The sequence below is a fragment of the Ahaetulla prasina genome, chromosome 9 (assembly GCF_028640845.1).
Source record: "Ahaetulla prasina isolate Xishuangbanna chromosome 9, ASM2864084v1, whole genome shotgun sequence".
Classification (NCBI taxonomy): Eukaryota; Metazoa; Chordata; class Lepidosauria; order Squamata; family Colubridae; genus Ahaetulla; species Ahaetulla prasina.
Window position 1 is genome coordinate 9,975,755 of NC_080547.1, and position 20,739 is coordinate 9,996,493.

A 20,739-nucleotide genomic window follows, 5' to 3' on the forward strand; every position below is an offset into this window, starting at 1 on the left:
TTTAATACTGAAATAAAATCATCTCCCTCAAAGGCCACGGAAATACCAATATATAAAGAACTCTGTTCTGTGGCTTTGCTGACTCCTTTCGAGGTTCAACACCGCCCCGCCACCCCCACCCACCCCCTTGTCTCTCTATTGGGAAATACATCCCAGGTATGACAACTCATCATGGCCAACTCGCTGAAGGACAAGAGTTACATTGATATCGAAGAAATGGTGGAATAGAATTGTTAAAGAAAAGATGAAAAAGGAAGGGGCAGAAATGAAATTTGAAGGACAAAAATTAAAATATTATTTTAACGATTTTAAATAATTAAACTGAATTGTTGAATTGTCTTTCAGCAAGTTGTCCTGTAGCAAATTGGCTCCGGTGAGTTGTCCATGGCAAGTTGGCCATAGTGGGTTGGCCGCAACGAGTTGTCCCATTCCGTCCCAAATGAAGGCCAAGAAATCTACTGAGCTCTCACTGATGGAACTCCAGCTGGTCTGTTCAAGACTCAGCAGAAAAGGATTCCAAAATCTAAGCAACCAAGCAGGTCTCTATTGATCCAGTCAGAGTTTTGATGCTGATCAGTCAACGAATGCATCTCCAGAAAAACAAATTCTCTGCCTCAATTTTCCACAAGGTGCTGATTTATTGATGCGTTGGACTTTAAATCCCATCATTCCCAACCTGTTGATCATGGAGGGTGTACGACTGAGGAAGGCTGATCCCACCCTCTGTGGTACTGGTGTCTTAATGATCCTTGAGTATTGTAATATTGAATTTCCATGGTATCAGGCCATAAATATTGTGTTATTGGGAAAGAAAGCAAAATCTGTTCTTGACCACTAGCTCTGTGGATTAAAAAAAATCCACAGAGCTAGTGGTCAAGAACAGGTTTTGCTTTCTTTCCCAATAACACAATATTTATTTATTCCGGCCATTCACAGAAATGTGTGAGCCACTCCTCAAAGGTACATTGTGGATATTCCTAAAGTGTACAGCCACAATGGACAGCCAAACCCCTCCCCAGTCAGAAATGTTGTGGGAATGAGAGATTCCTCCAGTTGGGCATTTTTCAATTGATGGTTTGGAGGCTGCTTGAACCAGTGTTTCATGACGTTAAGAACTTTAAGACAAGTGGACTTCCCCTCCCGGAATGCCCCAGCCAGCAAAGAATTCTGGGAGTTGAAGTCCACTTGTCTTAAAGTTGCTCAGGTTGAGTTAACCCCGGTTAGGCTGTTCTCATTGGAATAAGGAGTCTTTCTGAGAAAAGGAGGCAGGATGGTAGACCTTGCTTTCATGAAACAGCGCAGGTTTTCTTTTGACCTGCTTGTCCTTGTGGATGGTACCACATCAGGGTTGACTTCAGAACTTGGCAAGATGACCAAGCCATCTGTGCGGGAAGAAGAGTGCAACGAGGAAGGCAAGCTGTTTTGCTTCGAAGCAAGCAAACGCTCTGGAGATTCAGTTTCATCTCCAGATAGGAAGGAACAACGGTTAGAAAACCCTGGAGAACTTCTCCCCATTGGGTGGGATGCTACTGAGCTGGGTGGGCCAAGGACCTAGTCAGTTGAAGCCGTGACTCCCTAAGAAGTCATTTCAATTCAGGACAGTCCCTGAAGGGTTGAGTATTTAAAATATTTCATGGAAACGGTGATATTCAAAGCAAGAGAAGAAGGTGACCCTGTGTCCCAATTCTGTGAAGGACCCAAGGGTGGAGAATGGTTGAAACTCTTGCTTCTTTGGAGAGGTCATATGGATTCGTTTGTACCCTGAGACATTCATTTGGAACAGGGGTCTCCAACCTTGGCAACTTTAAGCCTGGCAGGCTTCAACTCCCAGAATTCCCCAGCCAGCTTTGGGAGTTGAAGTCCGCCAGGTTTATTAAGTTGCCAAGGTTGAAGACCCCTGCTTTGGAAGGCTTCACCACAATAGATTTAGCACACAATCCCCGAGCACCAGAAATTATGGCCACCCAACCCACTAAACTCTAAACCTAGCTTAGCAAGTATCATGGCCACATGCACACAACAGGTTGCAGCCCCCCCAAAAAAAGCCTATCATGCCTGCAATTTTGCCCCCCTCAGAGTTGATGTATCGCAAGAGGCTGCCTTGCCAACCCCCCCCACCCCCACCCCACCGAGCTTCCCAAAATGTGTCCTGTGGACTCAGCCAAGCGGGCCACGGCGGTGTGCCTTTCTGTATTTTATTTTTATTTTTTTTTCTGGGGCGGAGGGTAAGAAGACTTGAAGTCAAATGTCTCAAAGTCAGATCCCTTTTTAGTATGAATTTGCTGTATCTCATTCCGAGCACTAATTCCAATTTAATTGCAAGTGGCCCGAAGCCTCTTCAATAGGAGTAACAAATGGTTTGATTTTGTAAACTTCATCAGACTGCATTTTAAATGCGACACAGTAGCCTGGCTCGAATGCCAATGAAGCACTGAAGTAGCTCTCTGTTTACTAATTATCCGTTTTTACTTCAAGCCACGCTGGCTGGCTTGTCTGATTAAATCGGATTTGTGGGATACAGAGCAGCTAGCAGAGTTTTCTCTATAGTAAACGAGATTGGAGCTATGGAGCGCCTGGCTGCACACTGTAAATTATATTTCCTTTTAAAGGGGACGTGTCTCTTTTATGCCTTCAGCCTGCCTGCTGCATATTAAACATGACGGGATGGGAGAAGGAAGGGAGCCGGGTTTAACTTTTAATGGGATGTGTGTCTCCAGACGTATTTATTTCCCCCCACGCTCACCGGCAGAGCCACCCGGCCCGGCTGCAGGGAGGATCAGCGGCTGTGCATTTAGCCAGCGGTGCCTCTGGTTTGAGGAAAGTGGGCGGGGGGCGAACATTTGCATTGGAGAGAGGGAGAAGGAAGGAAGGAAGGAAGGAAGGAAGGAAGGAAGGAAGGAAGGAAGGAAGGAAGGAAGGAAGGAAGGAAGGAAGGAAGGAAGGAAGATGGGAGGGAGAGAGGGGAGAAGGAAGGAAGAAGGAAGATGGGAGGGAGGGAGAGAAAGAGAGGGCAGGAAGGAAGGAAGGAAGGAAGGAAGATGGGAGGCAGAGAGAGTGGGGAAGGAAGGAAGATGGGAGGGAAGGAAGGAAGGAAGGAAGGAAGGAAGGAAGGAAGGAAGGAAGGAAGGAAGGAAGGAAGGAAGGAAGGAAGGAAGGAAGGAAGGAAGGAAGGAAGGAAGATGGGAGGGAGAGAGGGGAGAAGGAAGGAAGAAGGAAGAAGGAAGATGGGAGGGAGGGAGAGAGAGAGTGCTATTGCTTAACATAGTGTAAGCCGCCCTGAGTCTTCAGAGAAGGGCGGGATATAAATTCAAATAAAAAAAAAGAGAGAGGGAAGGAAGGAAGGAAGGAAGAAAGGAAGATGGGAGGGGGAGAGAGTGGGGAAGGAAGGAAGATGGGAGGGAGAGAGGGGAGAAGGAAGGAAGAAGGAAGATGGGAGGGAGGGAGAGAAAGAGAGGGAAGGAAGGAAGGAAGGAAGGAAGATGGGAGGGAGAGAGGGGAGAAGGAAGGAAGAAGGAAGATGGGAGGGAGGGAGAGAGAGAGTGCTATTGCTTAACATAGTGTAAGCCGCCCTGAGTCTTCAGAGAAGGGTGGGATATAAATTCAAATAAAAAAAAAGAGAGAGGGAAGGAAGGAAGGAAGGAAGGAAGGAAGGAAGGAAGGAAGGAAGGAAGGAAGGAAGGAAGGAAGGAAGGAAGGAAGATGGGAGGGAGAGGGAGGGAAGGAAGGAAGGAAGGAGAGGGGAAAAGGAAGGGGGAGCAGAAAAGGAAAGATAAGGGAAGGAAGGGAAGGTAAGGGAAAGGAAAGGAAAGGAAAGATGAAGGGAAAAGAAAGGAAAAATTTGAAAGATGAATCAAGAAAGATTCAGTCGTATCATTTATAACATCCAGCAGTGAGCAAGCTGGACTTTGCGAATAAGAACAGCTCCTGGTACAGCATCAGTCCCACAAATGCTGCTTTTCAAATAGCTAATACTTAAAGCGGTTCTGGGCACAGGAGATCAGCTCGTGTTTCCCTGTGTCTCTTTTTCTTTCAACCTCCTTCCCTCCCTCCATCTCTTTTTCTTTCAACCTCCCTCCTTCCCTCCCTCCCTCTCTCTTCCTCTCTTGCAGCCGTTCCGTTGTGTCCCCCAAACTGGGTGCCAGCCTGTTTTCACCTTTGATGTATGTTGCGTTTATGGTTTGCTCCTGCTGACTTGAAGGAAACAGGCCCACGTCCGGGTGTTTTCCTGACAAAGCCACACATGCCTGACCCCACTTGTTCCTCTCTCCCACCCCCCACCCCTTGATCTCCCTTCCCCTCCCTCCCTCCCTCCCTCCCCCCAAAAAGCCAGAAAGGCCAGAGAAGGTGGCCCTGCAGTGCCACGTCCCAGGGCCATCCTTAAGCCTCCTCGCCTGTTGTGGGGACTTTAATTCCACAAGCTTGACCTCTCTTGCCCCTTCTTTCCATATCTATCTTTGTGCTGGGAGCTTTTTATATTTTAATTTGCTTTTGAATGTCCTACAAAATTAATGGTATACTTTTCTCTCTCTTTGGGCTATTGTGCGCCGTACAGTCCTGCCGAGGCCCCTTGGTGTTTTCTGATAGCGCCGTTACCGTGGAAATGAATGGCCGCAATGCTTTTCCCCATCCATATTCTCCCGTTTTAATTGTTGACAGTAAAAAGCATTTAAATGCTCTAAATTTGTAATCATCTTCTAGAGAAGGAAAAAGGGAGGGGAAAAACATTAAAATGTCAAGCCCGTGAATAAGTCTACCCCTTTCCTATTTCTGGGATTGCGTCTCCCTTCTTCAAACACCCTCCCTCCCCCCCCCCCAAAAAAAATCCCTCGGGGTCTGGATCTTATTTGGGGGTGACTTCTCCCCATTTTCCTCACTTTGCTTTCCCTGAATCCACCCCCATATCAAAATGCGTCTTCAAAACAAGGAGGATTTGCCATTTTCACAAATGTTCCATTTTTCTCCAGTTCTGGGCAGGACTAGCGATGGAAAAGGGTTGTTCTTAAGATCCCAAAAAGGAAGCAAATGGTTGCCCCCCCACACACACACAAAGACACACACAAAGACACAGAGAGAGAGAGAGAGAGTCACACACACTTTGGAAAGAGATTCAGTGCAAACGGACTCCACGATTTATAGTTTGGATCCGTTTTAAAAGCTTCGGTCCATCCCAGCTCCATCATTGGCTTCTAGCCTCCATTTGAGATCCTCTAACAGCTGGTGAAAATAATCTCCCAGTGGCTTCAAGCAGGTGAAATGGGATGGACTGGATTTTTATTTTTTTATTTTTTTAGGACAAATGTGCAAACAGGCTTGGGAGACTGCAAAAACTAAAGATCTAGGGCCAGAGCCGTCAGGCGCATCCTGACAGTCAGAACAATTGATCAGTGGAACAACTTGCCTCCGGAAGTTGTGGGTGCTCCAATACTGGAGGTTTAAACAGCCGTTTGTCTGAAATGGTATAGGATTTCCTGCCTGAACAGGGGGATGGACTAGAAGACCTCCAAGGTCCCTTCCGACTCTGTTATTCTGTTAATACAGGGACATTTGCTGAAATTGGGCTGGGGGTTCAGTGGTAGAAGGACGTGATGGGGTTGATGCTGAGACAGCCATCCCTCCAGCGTCCCGTGCTCCCACTTACGATTTAATCAGGTCCTGAGAAGGGCTCCAGGTTTTGGCTAATCGGGAAGCATGAAAGCAGCCGAGTCCCCCCAAAGTCAAAACGGCGGCTGCAAATGCAGGTCGGGCGTGCCAGGCTTTGTGCTGGGGCGTTCCAGCTGCCATCTTGACTCGCTGGCCATTGTCCCCTTCTCAGTCGATTCCTGGAGGAAAAACTAAAGGGGCTACAGTAGGGAAATGAGGCCAATCCAAAGAGGGGAAAAAAAACACAATCTCAGCACCGCAAACTTAAATGAATTCAACGAGCAGAAGAAATATATGGAAAGAAACGATAAGGGCCTTGAGAATGTCACAATAAAACAAAGGTGGTAGAAATACAGAAATGGCCAGGGCATTTTTTGCCCCACTGCTGCTGCTTAGTCCCAAGTCTGGAATGAATGTATATTGGAGGGAGGGGTTTTTTCTTTAAAATTATAGATTTGGATATGGGAATTAGCGTTTCCCGTGTGCCCCCCCCTTCGGCCACGTGGCAGATTGAGCGACTGCCTGGGGGGGGACAATGGTGTGAAGGCTGTTGTGCCAGCAGTTGGCAAAGGCTGCCAAAGACTAGACAAACAGCCTTGGCAGTTGCCATGAACAGGGTCGAGCCCCCCACCTCACCTCCACACACGGATTTGGCTCCCGAAAAAGCTCTTTATTTCCTGGCCCCGTGCCAGCTAGCCCCTTCAGGCTGTCTCTCGGCTGAGCATCTGCCAAAGTTGGCCAAAAGGAATCGGGTAGAGAAAGGATGGTGCCCTTTGTCCTTTTCTTAACACTCAAAGGGCTGCTGGAAAACCAGCCGCCCAGCCGCCCAGCTTCCCACTCGTCTGGGGAAGCCTACAAAATTTTGCACATGAAGTAAGGCTCTGGCTGTATTTCACACCTGCGAAGCATTTGGGGACAAGAGGACTGTATAGTAGCAGCCAAAGAGATTTGATTGATGGAGAGATTCTTGCAATGGGGATGTTTATTGTTAATTTGTCTGAGACATTTCTAGAGCCACCCATTTTTCAGCCAGCCCTGGATGGCTCCCAGTTCTTCAAACATGGGGGAGAAATAGGAAGACTTTGACCAGGCCCCAGGCAGGAGTCTCAGGGGTCACCAGGGGTGAAATCTACTTACCTTCCTTACCGGTTCTGAAGTGCAAGCGCCACGCATCACATGCGCACGCAGACCCTCTGCGTATGCGCAAAACCTTCTGTGCATGCGCAGAACTTCCTGGTTAAAACCAGCAAATAACAACAACCGGGCAGGTGGGCGGAGCTTCGTGCCACCATCGCGATTGGTTCTCCGAACCACCCACCACGATCACTCCTGGATTAGCCGAACCGGGAGCATTTCACCCCTGCTATGAACCCGAATGGGGAAAACTTTTCATTCAGTATTGTATGCAGGCAACATCCTCATTTATAGCCTCTTGACTCCAAAAATATTGGTTAACTTCGATAAATCTCACTGTTTAAAATGGTTACCTCCTAAAAAAAGGATATTGTTTTTCTATTCCTTTCATGGCTTAATAAAGAAGCACATATATCACATATTTGTTAAAATTTTAATAACTGTACTTTACACAACTGCAGTACAATCTATATCTTTGCCTCTTATGCCCTTAAACACACGTTTCTGAATAAGATTTCTGAGATTTCCTCAGACCCCCAAAGGGATCCATGGCCCAAATGATGGTCTAGAGATTTGGCTGTCCTTCCTCCGGTGGTCTGGTAGAGGAAAAGGCACCCCTTCACCCCAAAGGATGGGAAGATTCTGCAGCAGAAGCAGAAGGCTTAGACCCAGGTAGCTGGTTTTGCTTAAATGCACCAATAGAGTAGAGTAGAGTAGAGTAGAGCAGAGCAGAGCAAAGCGGAATGGAACGGAACGGAACAGAACAGAACAGAACAGAATTTTTTTATTGGCCAAGTGTGATTGAACACACAAGGAATTTTTCTAGGTGCATATGCTCTCAGTGTACTTAAAAGAAAAGATATGTTCATTAAGAATTCTAAGGTACAACACTTAATGATAGTCATAGGGTACAAATAAGCAATCAGCAAAATCCCCATTCCCTCTCCACTCCAGGGATGGATACTGCAAAATCCCCATTCCCTCCCCACTCCAAGGGAAGGGAGACTGTAAAATCTCCATTCCCTTCCCACTCCAGGGACGGATACTGCAAAATCCCCATTCCCTCCCCACTCCAGGGATGGATACTGCAAAATCCCCATTCCCTCCCCACTCCAAGGGAAGGGATACTGCAAAATCTCCATTCCCTCCCCACTCCAGGGACGGATACTGTAAAATCTCCATTCCCTCCCCACTCCAGGGACGGATACTGCAAAATCCCCATTCCCTCCCGATCAGCTGAGACTCGGGAGGCAGAAAACAGATGGGGGCGGGGCCAGTTGGAATTTTTACTACTGGTTCTCCGAACTACTCAAATTTTCCACTACCGGTTCTCCAGAACTGGTCAGAACCTGCTGAAACCCACCTCTGTTGCACTCCCCACCACTCCTCTGGAGTAGGTGGCACCAAAATTGGAGTTGCATGGAGGGCTTTGCATTTTTGACAGGTGATTGCTTGCATCATGTCAATGCAGAAAGTGGTTTCTTTGTAGAACCTGCTTGCACGTTGTCTGAATGCAACAATTTATAATCTCATGATGGTTGTTGGCCTTTGTAAAGCAGGGGGTACAACTATAGCCTGGTTCGACTTCTTTGTCCTTGCTGGGAATCTGAAGCTCACCTGGAACTGGGATGCCTTCCTGGAGGAGGAGTTACTCTAAAAGGGGTGGTTATAAGGGAGTTGCTCTCCTGGAGTACCCAGTGGGCACCCACCACATCTGAAGGGCTCTCCAAAGGTCTATTGTGGGCACCAACTGGACGCTTGCTGCCTCAGCCCCCGGACAAAAAGGGGTGGTAAATGATCCAGCCCTGCCAAGACAGGATCTCTGCCTCTCGGAAGTATATCTTGGGAATCTGCTGCTCTCCTCAAGACCCAGCTGAATAGTCTCGGGTGGCGCCATCACCTTCTATCCAATTGGGTTGAAAACCAAATCCTCTCTTGGGGACAGACGTATTTTGTGTTCGGCAACGGCCGTAGAAGCAAGTTCAGCATGCACGATGCTTCCTCCTGCCCCTTCCTCGCCCCCATTATCGGGGCCCAATTAGTTCCACAAATGAGGGTCTGGGGGTGCCTCTGTAGATTTGTTCCAGCCCTGCGCACCGGCCCGGCGTCATTGTCCAGCCTTCCTCTCCTGCTGGCAACCTTTATCTTGGCCTCAGCGGGTGCAACTGATGGGAGACCGTTCTGGTCAGGCGTCCTGCCGGCTGGGGGCCGCTTTGCCACAGCTGGCCGAGGTGCTCAGGCCCTCTCGGACCCCTGACCTTTGCCCCCGGTCCTGCTGACATTTTGAAAGTGACAGCCCTGAGGCCTGCATACTTTGGGGGATTTACTCTTTGTGGGTGCCTCTCTCCCCCCCCCCTTTTGTTGCCAGAAGTGGCAGGATTGGGAACACCAACAAGGCTTGGCCAGGCTGTGTGTGGGGCTGAGGAGCGGGGCTCTGCCTCATCTGCCCCTCCCCAGGCGGGAAGTAGATAAGAGGGATTCTGGCCCACGTCAAGAGCGGTGGCTTCTCTTCAAGAGTGTTTTTCATTCTTTGCCTCATTAATTCATCGCCAAGCAGGGTCTTTGCCTGTCACTGGCAGGGATCGGATAATTCCTGCTCCCCCCCCCCATTTCTCTCTGCTTGGCAATTGGAGAGTCTGCAAACCAACAGGTGCATTCAGGAGCTGCACTTTTCACAGACTCAGTTAGAGAAGGAAGGGCAGATCCCGGGTTCTCGCAGGAACAGTTGCAAGTTGTTCCTGCTGCTTTGGCTCTCCAGGTCTGAAATCTGTGGGGTCCTTGATGCTCTCTGAGCTGGGTGGTTTCCTTGCAGAGCTTTCATTGCCCAATTCGGGAATGTTATCACTGCAAGAAGGAGGAATGAGTAGTAGAGGAGGAAGGGAAGGGAAGGGGAAGAGGAAGAAGGAAAGAAGAGGAGGAGAACCGTGGGGTTTCTAGTAACTTGGCTGTTTTCTTGCAGTCAGGGAACATCATCATCAGTGCTAGAAGCCTCTATCTGGAAGGTTGTTGGCCTGCAAGCCCTCCAACCACTAGACAACATTAATAAGTATAGGACTAAGGAATGGGCGGGGGGTGCAGCCCAAAGAGAAGCTCTCGCTGGTGGAGTTTCTTGTGGCAGGCATGGTGCAAATGGCATTTATTTTATTATTTATTTTGTTGAGTACATATTAGATAATATCTATAAGCATGAATTGAATACATAAAATGAATACAATCAAAGGGAACATTAGGACAGGGACGGTAGGCACGCTGGTGCTCTTATGCACGCCCCTTTTATCTCCTTCCGTTGGAAACCTCTGTAACGCAAGGTGTAAAAAATAAAAATTTGAGAATACTGAGTGGAAGGGGGGCTCGCAGCAAAAAAGGAAGCACAAGTCATTGCCAAAACTCTCAAAGGTGGGTCAGAAGAAGGAACCAGAAGAAAGAATAGAATAGATGGAGTGGAGTGAAATGGAATGGAATGGAATGGAATAGAATAGAATAGAATAGAATAGAATAGAATAGAATAGAATAGAATAGAATAGAAAAGAAAAGAAAAGAAAAGAAAAGAAAAGAAAAGAAAAGAAAAGAAATGAAATTTTATTGGCCAAGTGTGATTGGACACACAAGGAATTTGTCCTAGTGCATATGCTCTCAGTGTACATAAAAGAAAAGATCCATTCGTCAAGAATCATAAGGTACAACACTTAATGATAGTCATAGGGCACAAATAAGCAATCAGGAAACAATATCAACATAAATCGTTGGGTGACAAGTGGGGCTCAGTGACCTCACATTTGTCCTCTCCCCCCACCCTGAAGTCACTGGCACTTGCATGCCCACCGCTTTACAAATTGCTACCCTAAAAAAAATGCCCGTGTCTATTTAGAGGTCCTCTCCACGATAAAGTTGGCATTTGCCACATGAGATAATGAGAGCTTTGTGCTGGGAAGGTGTGCGCACCTGGGCCCAGCTCCAGCAGGGCCCCTCCCCTCCAGGGTCTAATTGAGGGGGAAGCCAGTGCAGGTGTGAACGGAGAGGCGGCTTTGCTGGCATTGGGTTGGACCGACTCCCAAGGCGTGTGGCTGTGTCAGAGCAAGAGGAAGGCGCTGGGCTTTTCTCAGCATCAGGAAGTATTTATCCCTGACTCGTTCCTGCCAAAAGCTCAGCCCTCAACCTCCGGCGTGTGTGGCTTCATAAGCAGCTCTGTGCAAGGACCCAGAAAAGAAGGAGGAGCCCCCCTCCCAGGAGCCCTGATTTCTGAACACCCGTGGCTTTTGAAGGGGGGGGGGTCTTCAGCTTCCCAGGGGTCTCAGGTTGGCCTGTCTTAGAAGCCCTGTTGGGACCTTTGGTGCGCTAGGCACACCTTAAAGTCTTTTGTACCTTTTTTAAAGGCACCAAAGGCACTAGAAACCAGGAGTCTGTGAGTTCTAGTCCTGCCTCGGGTATGAAATCCAGCTAGGTGACTTTGGGCCAGTCAGTCTCTCTCTTGAGCCAACTCACCTCACAGGTGAGGAAGAGGAGGAGGAAGGGGTACCCGCTGCCTTCTGTTGTTTCTAAAAATAACAAAGGCAGGGTATAAATTAAATAAATAAAGTGCAGAGAAGAGCATCAGAGATGATTAGGGGGCTGGAGGCCAAAACATATGAAGAACGGTCACAGGAACTGGGCATGGCGAGTCTAAAGAAAAGAAGAATTGGGGGTGACATGAAAGCAGTATTCCAGTATTTGAGGGGCTGCCCCAAAGAAGAGGGACTCAAGCTATTCTCCAAAGCACCTGAGAGCAAAACAAGAAGCAATGAATGGAAACTAATCAAGAGAGAGGAGCAATCTGGAATTAAGGAGAGACTTCCTAACAGTGAGAACAATTCACCAGTGGGACAGATGTTGCCACCAGAAGTTGTGGGTGTTCTATCACTGGAGGTTTTTAAGAAGAGATTGGACAACTATCGGTCTGAAATGGTATAGGGTTTCCTCCCTGAGGAGGGGTTGGACTAGAAGACCTCCAAAGTCCCTTTCAACTCTGAGTTCAATCCCCTTTAGTTGATACGATAATGCTGTAATGGACCGAAGGTGGTTGTAACCTTCCCTGTCTGTGCCTTGGCTGCGAATCCCCCAACCCAACCCAACTCAGCCCACCCTCTTTCCCTCCCTCCCGAACCTCGCTGATCAGAAGGAGGCAGAGAACCCTTTTCTTAGCTTCTTCCCCTCCTCGGGTTGCCCTCCCCCTCTCAAAAACCAAACTGCACCTCGCAAGTGGAAAATGGACGCATAGAAACGCTGAAAGGTGGTTTGGTGAGGCAGAAACATTGGAAGAGGATCATGGCTCCCCTCCCCAGCCCTCATGGTTTTCTGTGTCTGGATGCCACGGGAATTGGATTTGAAATGTGTTGCCAGTTTTTTATTTTTTTTGGGGGGGAAGCTCTTTTTCTGGACAGAAAGGACGTTACTCAGTAGCATCTCTGCCTTTGGGCACCTTCCTGGAGTGACTCAGTACGTTCCGCCTGGAACCAAATTTAGCCTTTGGGATGAAGGCAATTGGCATCGCTTTCCCGTCCCCAGTTCCTTTGCAAACATAATCATGGACAGTTCATTTCTGGCATGCAAATGAAGTCACAATTGCCTCTCATTTTCTCTTCCCTTTCACATCCCCCCCTTTTCATTCTTTCAAGGCAGTGCACAATATTCCTTGCAATGTTGGGCTGCTGCTAATGAATGGCTCGTATAATTTTGTAGATCATTTTATTTTCCATCTTTCTCTGAAAGGGCCTTTCAGAAAGCCGCCGTTTGCTCGCTTTATTCTTGCCGGGATGATCTGATTTTTACTCTTTGATACATTTCAAGATAATCAACGCTGCATCAAGTGAAAGACATGTAAAAATTGAAATGCGGGTGGGAGAACTTTGTCACCTCTGCGGACACGGTCCGGAGAAGAGTCTTGGGTCAAGTGGCTGTAGACCCTTCCCTGGGAATTCTCCAAGGGTTCATAAGCAGGAGACCGAAGTCAGAATGTTGACCCTTGTCCTTTTAGTGGATGAACACGTCCAGACACCTTTGCACAATTGGTGTGGGAGCTGTTGGAGTTTGTGCTGAGCTGGCAGTGAGAATGAAGAAGTGGGCTTCCTTCTGATCTGTCTTCACAAGCGGGTATCTCATGTTAGATGCACACTTGTGAAGACGGATCCAGAGGGACACAATTGGATGTTCATCAGGCGGCACCGTCTCTTTCCCAGCTGTGAAAATGTTCCCAACTGAGCTGGTGTCTTATTTCCTGTTTCAAACAGAAAAGCATCTTCTGAAGCTGCCCCTATTGCTCAGGGAGACCCCTATAAATGTCCTGGATTGCCCCAAACTGTGGAGACCAAGATGGGTCCTCCTGCCCACCCACTCCAGAAAGATAATTTTCAGAATATTTGGGTTTTGAGAGCCGTGAGAAGAAAGTCCTGATTCTTTTGGAGTTAAGCGCAGAGGTTTTTTTCCACCAGTGGTTATTGTTATTGTTATTTTATTTTTATTTTTTTTACATTTTCAAAATAATCTCTGGTTTGCCTGTGGATATGTGGAAAGCCCATTAGAGAAACCATCTCTTCTCAATTGCAGATGGCGAAATTACACATCATCTACCTTAGGAATATGCTCGCATTTCTTATTTTCCGTCTCTCTTTAATTTACCTACTATTTCATTTTATATTATTCTATTCTAATTTGCTCCCTAACTAGTATAATAATCAGGTTTCATTAGAGAGGGGGGGGGAAATGTTTAGTTAATAAGTTCCTTTGATTGTTGCTTTGATAGAATTCAATATATTAAAAGTCGCAACCTCCGCTGCTATAGTTTTCTTGCAAGGAAGTTGTGTGGTTAAAAGCATGCTTGTGTTCCCTGCTTTAAAACAGGTAGGTAGACAGGTAGATAGGAGGTGTGGGGGATGGATGGATGCAGAGGTGGGTTTCAGCAGGTTCTGACCAGTTCCAGAGAACCGGTAGCAGAAATTGTGGGTAGTTCAGAGAACCAGTAGTAAAAATTCTGCCTGGCCCCGCCCCCATCTATTCTTTTCCTCCCAAGTCCCAGCTGATTGGGAGGAAATGGGGATTTTGCGGTATTCTTCCCCTGGAGTGGGGTGGGAATGGAGATTTTACACTATCCTTCCCCTGCCACGCCCACCAAGCCACACCCACAGAACCAGTAGTAAAAAAAAATATGCAGCCCACCACTGGATGGATGGATGGATGGATGGATGGATGGATGGATGGATGGATGGATGGATGGACGGATGGACGGATGGACGGATGGATGGATGGACAGATGGACGGACGGCCACAAAGACAGACAACTAAAGAGATGAAAAGTCCGAATGCTGAATGTCCTCTTGAGTCAAGGATGCATAATTTCATTTTTCCCAAGAGAAAAACAGGCCATGTTCTCTGCATGTTGGGTGGGGTCTATCTGTGGAGAGAACAGGTTCGTGAATGGCAGAAACTCTCTGCACAGATTTGTGAAAACCTGCCTGACCCATGCATAATTCTTATCTTTTCCCCCAAATTATCAAAATTAAAAGAAATTGTGATAGAGAGGTAATGATTGCGGACTAATTTGCAAAGCCTTCCTGATTGGCTTTGCTCTTCAACCCAGGTAGGAAATTGTGACCGAGGGACGTGTGGGCCACTCTTTCCCTTTCCCTGGCCATTCACAAGGAGTTGTCCATGTCCCAGACACAGGGAGTAGAAGCCCGAGACGGGGCTGTCTGGCGGTGCAGACCTTCTCTGCCCACCTGGCCAGGCATTTCTTCTGCAGGTGACCTTCCATTTCCCTCTTCCTCCAGGCTCGGACATGGCCGTCTTCTGCCTGCTCTGTGGGAAACGCTTCCAAACACAGACAGCCCTGCAGCAGCACATGGAAGTGCATGCTGGCGTGAGAAGCTACATCTGCAGCGAGTGCAACCGCACATTCCCCAGCCACACGGCCCTCAAAAGGCATCTACGCTCACATACAGGTAAGCCGGGGGGGTGGGGGCTGCCTGGGAAACATGCCATGACAGCGGCGGGCAAGGAATTTGCAGGGTTGCAGAGGGTGGGGGTGAACAATCCAGGGGTGAAATGTAAAATTTGTTACTACCGGTTCTGTGGGCGTGGCTTGGTGGGGAGGGGGGTAATGTGACTGGGTAGGCATGGCCAACTTTTTTTTTAACTTTTAAAAGCATTTTTTCTACAACCTCTGAAGAGCTTTAAAAGCTCTGATGATCGCAGCTGAGTTGCCTGATCGTCAGAGGCTTCTCTTTTCTTTTAAAAGCATTTTTTTTGCCTTTAAAAGAAAAAAAAGCCTCTGACGATCAGGCAACTCAGCTGGGATCGTCAGAGGGGCCTTTTAAAAGCACTCTTTGGCCAAAGAAGTTGTAGAAAAAATACTTTTAAAAGGCTCTGATGATCCCAGCTGAGTTGTGTGATCATCAGACTCAGTTTTCTTTTTTCACTTTTAAAAGCATTTTTTCAGCCAAAGAAAAAATGCTTTTAAAAGTAAAAAAAGAAAACCTCTGACGATCGTGCGGCTCAGCTAGCATGGGCGGGGCGGGGGGCAGGGATTTTTGCTACCGGTTCTCTGAACCACCTGCCGCCATCGCTACCAGATTGGGCGATCAGGTCCGAACCGGGAGCATTTCACTCCTGGAAGAGAATTCTGGGAGTTGCAGTCCACTTATCGTCAATGACAGGTTGAGAAACACTGGTTTGGCCAGCTGTCACTTCCCACCAAAGGGGAAGGGCCTGCACTTGCTTGCAAGTGGGACAGGCTGCTAATTTGACCCATTGGTGTTCACCCTTCCGGCTGCAAATAATACAGAAAGACCACATCAGGCCTTAAAAGTTGATGGCTGGACTTCCCTGGCTGATTTGCCCTCAGAAGACCCTGCCCCAAAATACTGCAGGATGCTGTGAGCTTTAAAAAACAGAAAGAAGTGATTTCAAGGAGTAGAATCTATTTGTTCATTCTCAGCTCCCATTTCTTGGACAAGGATCTGATCAGATCTGACCATTTTGAATGGTGTCTCTGCATTGTGTGTATCCGAGAGCAGCATCCAGGAGATGCCACAGCTGCTGCTGCACCAGCGGGCACCGGCTCGGCTGAGCCTAATCATAACAGATGCACCAGCCAGTTTTAGCACAAATCACATTTATGTGGGTGTGTGTGAATGTGTGTGTCAGAGAGGGAGGGAGGGAGAGAGGAAGGAAGGGAAGGGAAGGGAAGGAAGGAAGGAAGGAAGGAAGGAAGGAAGGAAGGAAGGAAGGAAGGAAAGAAAGAAAGAAAGAAAGAAAGAAAGAGAAAGAAAGAAAGGTGAAAGAGAAAGAGAGATAGAGAATGTGAAAGAGAGGAAGAGAGAGAGAGAAGGAAGAGAGAAAGAGGAGAGAGAACGAGAGAGAGAGATGTAGAAGTTGACTTAGGTTGTTCCTACTAAGAATAAATATTAGAAAAGGGAGATGCATGAAAGAAAAAGAAAGAGAGAGAGAGGAAAGAAAAAGAAAGAAAGAGGGGAAAGAAGAAGTGAAAGAGAAAGAGAGAGAGGAAGAGAAAGAAAGAGGAGAGAGATCTAGATCTAGAAGTTGACTTAGGTTGTTCCTACTAAGAATAAAGATTAGAAAAGGGAGATACATAAAAGAAAGAAAGAAAGAAAGAGAGAGAGAGAGAGAGAGAGAAAGAAAGAAAGAAAGAAAGAAAGAAAGAAAGAAAGAAAGAAAGAGAGAGAAAGGAAGAAAAAGAGAGTGAATATGTTAAGGGTATGATGTCCCAGACTGCTGTCCCCTAACTACGGAAAGCAGCCTTAGGGCTGACTGCACCTGTTGGACTGCAGCCTCCTGCAAAGAGCCTCCTGCGTGCTGATTCATCCTCCACCTCCTCCCACCCAGTAGCCCCATCGGCTTCCGCAGTGGCATCTTTTGCATCAGCAGCTGCCTTTGGGGCACAGGCCAGGCCAGCTCCTGGCACTGGTAGATCCCTGATTCACGTGGCTGGTTGTAGAATCAGGTGGCTGTACCGGGGCGGGCGAGGGAGTGGGCTCTTGCTTTGGGGATTGGCTGCCTCCCTGGCTAACCAGGTAACAAGCGATTGGGGGTGTGGGGGGAGGGGAAGATGGGGTCCCAGGTGCAGCCGGCCAGCCAGAAGGGGCTGTAATTAGTCCCACTTGTCCTGGGCTTAATGTCAACCTCATTAAGCGGCCTTGCAAAGTGAATCACCGAGCCATAAATTGGATTTTTAAAAAAAAAAAAAGAAAACAGAAAACAATCAGGGGTTTTGTGTACAGTAGACAAAGGCTCGGCCCCAGTTTCCTGCTTCTGAGGAGCTTGCCTAAAGCCAACCGTTACTGGTTGCTGACTGGGAGAGGCTGGATTTAAACCAGTTAACACAGGACTGGCCTGCTTCATTCAAGTGTCGAAACGGGGCTTCTGCAAGATATTAGCCCCCAGTTGAGCCGAGGGAGCGTATTCTAAACAAGCACAAGCTGGGAATGAAAAATGTTTCCGAGCCCTTTGAGAAGACTTTCTCCACCCAAGGCGAGCTGTTGGAAGAGGGGGCTTCGGTGGCAGCTGAGCCCCATCAATGCTCAGAGGTGGCTTCCTTTGAAAAATTAATTTGACAGATCTGTTGTCACTCCCGACAGAGATGCACGGAGGCGGCTGCGGCTGCGTGGAGAGTTTGTGTATGTGTGGCTGTGTTTGTGTGTGTGTGGCTGTCTTTTTTTGCCTCTTCTCTCCAGGCATAAGAAGTTTAAGAGCACAAAAAGTCTTGAAACAAGGGAAGGGAGATAGCAGAGGCAGGAGTGACCTTAGAAAGTGGTTTTAAAAAGCCAAGACGGTGTGGCTCCCATATAGGGAAACCTGGCTGGAGTTTCCATCCCACAATTGCAGCCTCCATCTTGACTTTTCTGACCTCACCCTGACCTCATTCCTGAATGGAAGCAGAATTCCAGGGTCTTTACAGCCACATGGAATCAGGTGTGCCTGCACCTGGGATGGGAGTTGGAGCCGTTCCCATTTTACAAGGGGGAAAACTGAGGCTGAGAGCTCAAAGGAAGAATCTGTAGCCATGAAGGGAACCAACACTTTGCCTTCATTCTAAACCCAACGAATTCTATGGCCTTTCCTTCCTCAGCTCCAGAACCTACTTCTTATCCCCTTCTGCAAACTAGGTTTGGTATCAAAAATGGAGAAACAGATCAGCTTGTTTAGAAGTGAGGAGTGGAAATGGAAGGAGGAGGAAGGAGGAGGAGGAGGAGGAGGAGGAAGAAGAAGAAGAGGAGGAGGAGGAGGAAGAAGAAGAAAAAGAAGAAGAGGAAGAGGAGGAGGAGGAGGAAGAAGAGGAAGAGGAAGGAGAAGGAGGAGGAAGAAGAAGAAGAGGAGGAGGAGGAGGAGGGAGGGGGAGATGAAGAGGAGGAGGGGCAGGAGGAGCAGGAAGAAGAAGAGGAGAAGGAGGAGGAAGAGGAGGAGGAGAAGAGGAGGAGCACGAAGAGGAAGAAGAAAAGAAGAGGAGGAGGAGGAGGAGAAGGAGGAGGAGGAAGAAGAAAGAAGAAGGAGAAGAAGAAGGAGAAGAAGAAGAAGAAGAAGAAGAAGAAGAAGAAGAAGAAGAAGAAGAAGAAGAAGAAGAAGAAGAAGAAGAAGAAGAAGAAGAAGAAGAAACAACAACAACAACAACAACAACAGATGCTTGGAGAAACTTTGCTTAAAGACCTGTGGGGGGGGGGCTAGTTGTGAAGCAGCTGGAAATGGGGGGGGGCAGAAAGGGAGCCGAATTTCCTGGGCCCGAGGAAGTGGAGGAGGAGGCGGCCGCCTGCGAGTCTATAACAAGCAGGAGAATTTATGCTCAGGCACGAGCTGGGTTTGACATGGGGATAATGAAAAAGCGCAGGTCATTGTGGATGACTTAAGCTTTCAGCAGCGGAGGCAAATGTATGAAACGGGAGCAGCATTACACGCTTGGCGGCTCTGCACATCTGCAGCAGGACAAGTGAAATACAGTGGGGCCATTCTTTACCATAAACTTGTGGCCGTCGGGTTTGCCGAGCCTGGAGAAGATTGTAATTACACTGACAAGACAAATCAGCAATATTTAAATATTCATGAACAAAGTCCGGGGTGATCAATCTATCTTTATTGTCCTTCCATTCAGCTCCTGTAATAAATATTTTTTAAAAGAGAGGGAGAAGGAGCTGGAGCTGCTCACTTCCTCCTTCTCCATCCTCCCCACCCACCCCACCCACCCAATCCTTGAAGAAGGAATCCTGAGATTTGGAAGGGAGAGTTTGGTGGCCACAATCTGGATCTTCTCAGCCACGGTCACCAAAAAGAAGCTCGAAGGGCTCAACAATTCCTTGAGAACTTCTCCTGGGCAGCTGCATGGATGGAGAGCAGCAGAAGACACCAAAAAAACGGCAACATCCCTGGGTGGAAAAACTTTCCATATTCCACAACCTGTCGATTGACTATTCCAGAAATAAAGTCTATCTCAGGGGGGTCCAAACTTGGCAACTTTAAGACTTGTGGACTTCAACTCCCAGAAGTTGAAGTCCACAAGTCATAAAGTTGCCAAGTTTGGACCCCCTGGTCTATCTCAAGAAGAAGAGAAGCCAGCCGTTTCCTCAGGTGGCCCAAAATCTCTCTCTCTCTCTCTCATGTTTCCATCCTACAGTTCTTTGGAATCAAAGGTCTACTGAAAAACATCTCCATCCCTCTTGGAGACTCCTGTCCTCATGATCAGCTTCACCAACAAGACCACCGGAAGCCAACTTGGCTTCTAAAACTACAGGGTGGACCTAATTTGTCACCCCCTTTTTAATGGTGGGGTTATAAATCCTGAAGTGTATTGTTTTATCACAGCGATGTTTTTACAACGTTCATTGAAAATTATTGGCATTCTCCTCCTTAGACAACTTAGATTGTTGCAGATAAAGAAGAAAGGGGGTGGGGGAAAGGACGGCCATCCCTATTAGTTACAATTGAGGATGTCAATTCTGCAAGCGTAAAATGATTTGTCTTTTCTACCCAAAGTTGAGTATAACATGGAATAAAGAACCACTGCAAATGGGCTTCAAAGTATTTGTTGCACAATAAAGGTTTCAATTTTAAGCTGATTACTTGTCTGAGGGGTCCTTGGTGCTCTCTGAGCTTGGTTGTTTTCTTGCAGATGTTTTGTGACCCAAACTAGGTAACATCATCAGAAACATAGTGACTGTGCACTGATGGTGTTACCTAGTAGGGTCATGAAACATCTGCAAGAAAACATCCAAGCTCAGAGAGCACCGAGGACCCCTCATTTCAACCCTGAGCTAGCAATAGCCCCTGGGCCCTTTGGGGGCGGGCACGGACCTGGTCTCTTGGCCACAGTTGGCTTCCTTCTGACCCTCCCGTCTTGGCTGCAGGCGACCATCCGTACGAGTGTGAATTCTGCGGGAGCTGCTTCCGAGACGAGAGCACTTTGAAAGGACACAAGCGCATTCACACCGGGGAGAAGCCCTACGAATGCAACGGCTGCGGAAAGAAGTTCAGCCTGAAGCATCAGCTGGAGACCCACTACAGGGTCCACACGGGTAAGGGGACATCCAGCCAGCCTGTCGGAGGCGGTTCCCCCCCTCTCTCTCCCGCCCCCCGCCCCCTCCCCGGCAGCTTGTGCATCACGGCGTTGGGCGCTGGGCGCCTGCAGCTTTTGTAAATAGCAGATCAATATTTAGATTGCTTTTTCTGTTCATTACTTCATTATTCGCTCTGCCTGGGCATGGAATGGGTATTGATACCGAGGAAAAGCAAGGCTGTTAATTACTGCACTGAAGGAAGCCTCGCCCCCACCCGCCCTCGGCTTTCGACCGCAGCTGCAGCCAACGGTATCTGGAGGGGCTTTCTGGGAGGGACCCCCAGCCCAGCTGGCTCTGGCCTGGGAAGGCAAGGATTGGCCCCAGACTAGTCAACGTAAGGCCTGAGATCAGGTGGCCATTGTCACCCTGACTGCCA

At 48.0% G+C, this 20,739-nt stretch overlaps 1 protein-coding gene across 4 annotated transcripts in view; it reads left to right on the top strand.

Moving 5' to 3' along the window:
* ZBTB16 (zinc finger and BTB domain containing 16) overlaps positions 1–20,739 on the top strand; it is a 142,400-nt gene that overhangs the window by 114,713 nt on the left and 6,948 nt on the right. For all 4 annotated transcript variants that reach the window (XM_058193979.1, XM_058193983.1, XM_058193981.1 and 1 more), the window contains exons 5-6: positions 14,574–14,744; positions 20,154–20,321. In XM_058193979.1, the coding sequence (XP_058049962.1) occupies positions 14,574–14,744; positions 20,154–20,321 (339 nt within the window). The remainder of the gene's footprint in view (positions 1–14,573; positions 14,745–20,153; positions 20,322–20,739) is intronic.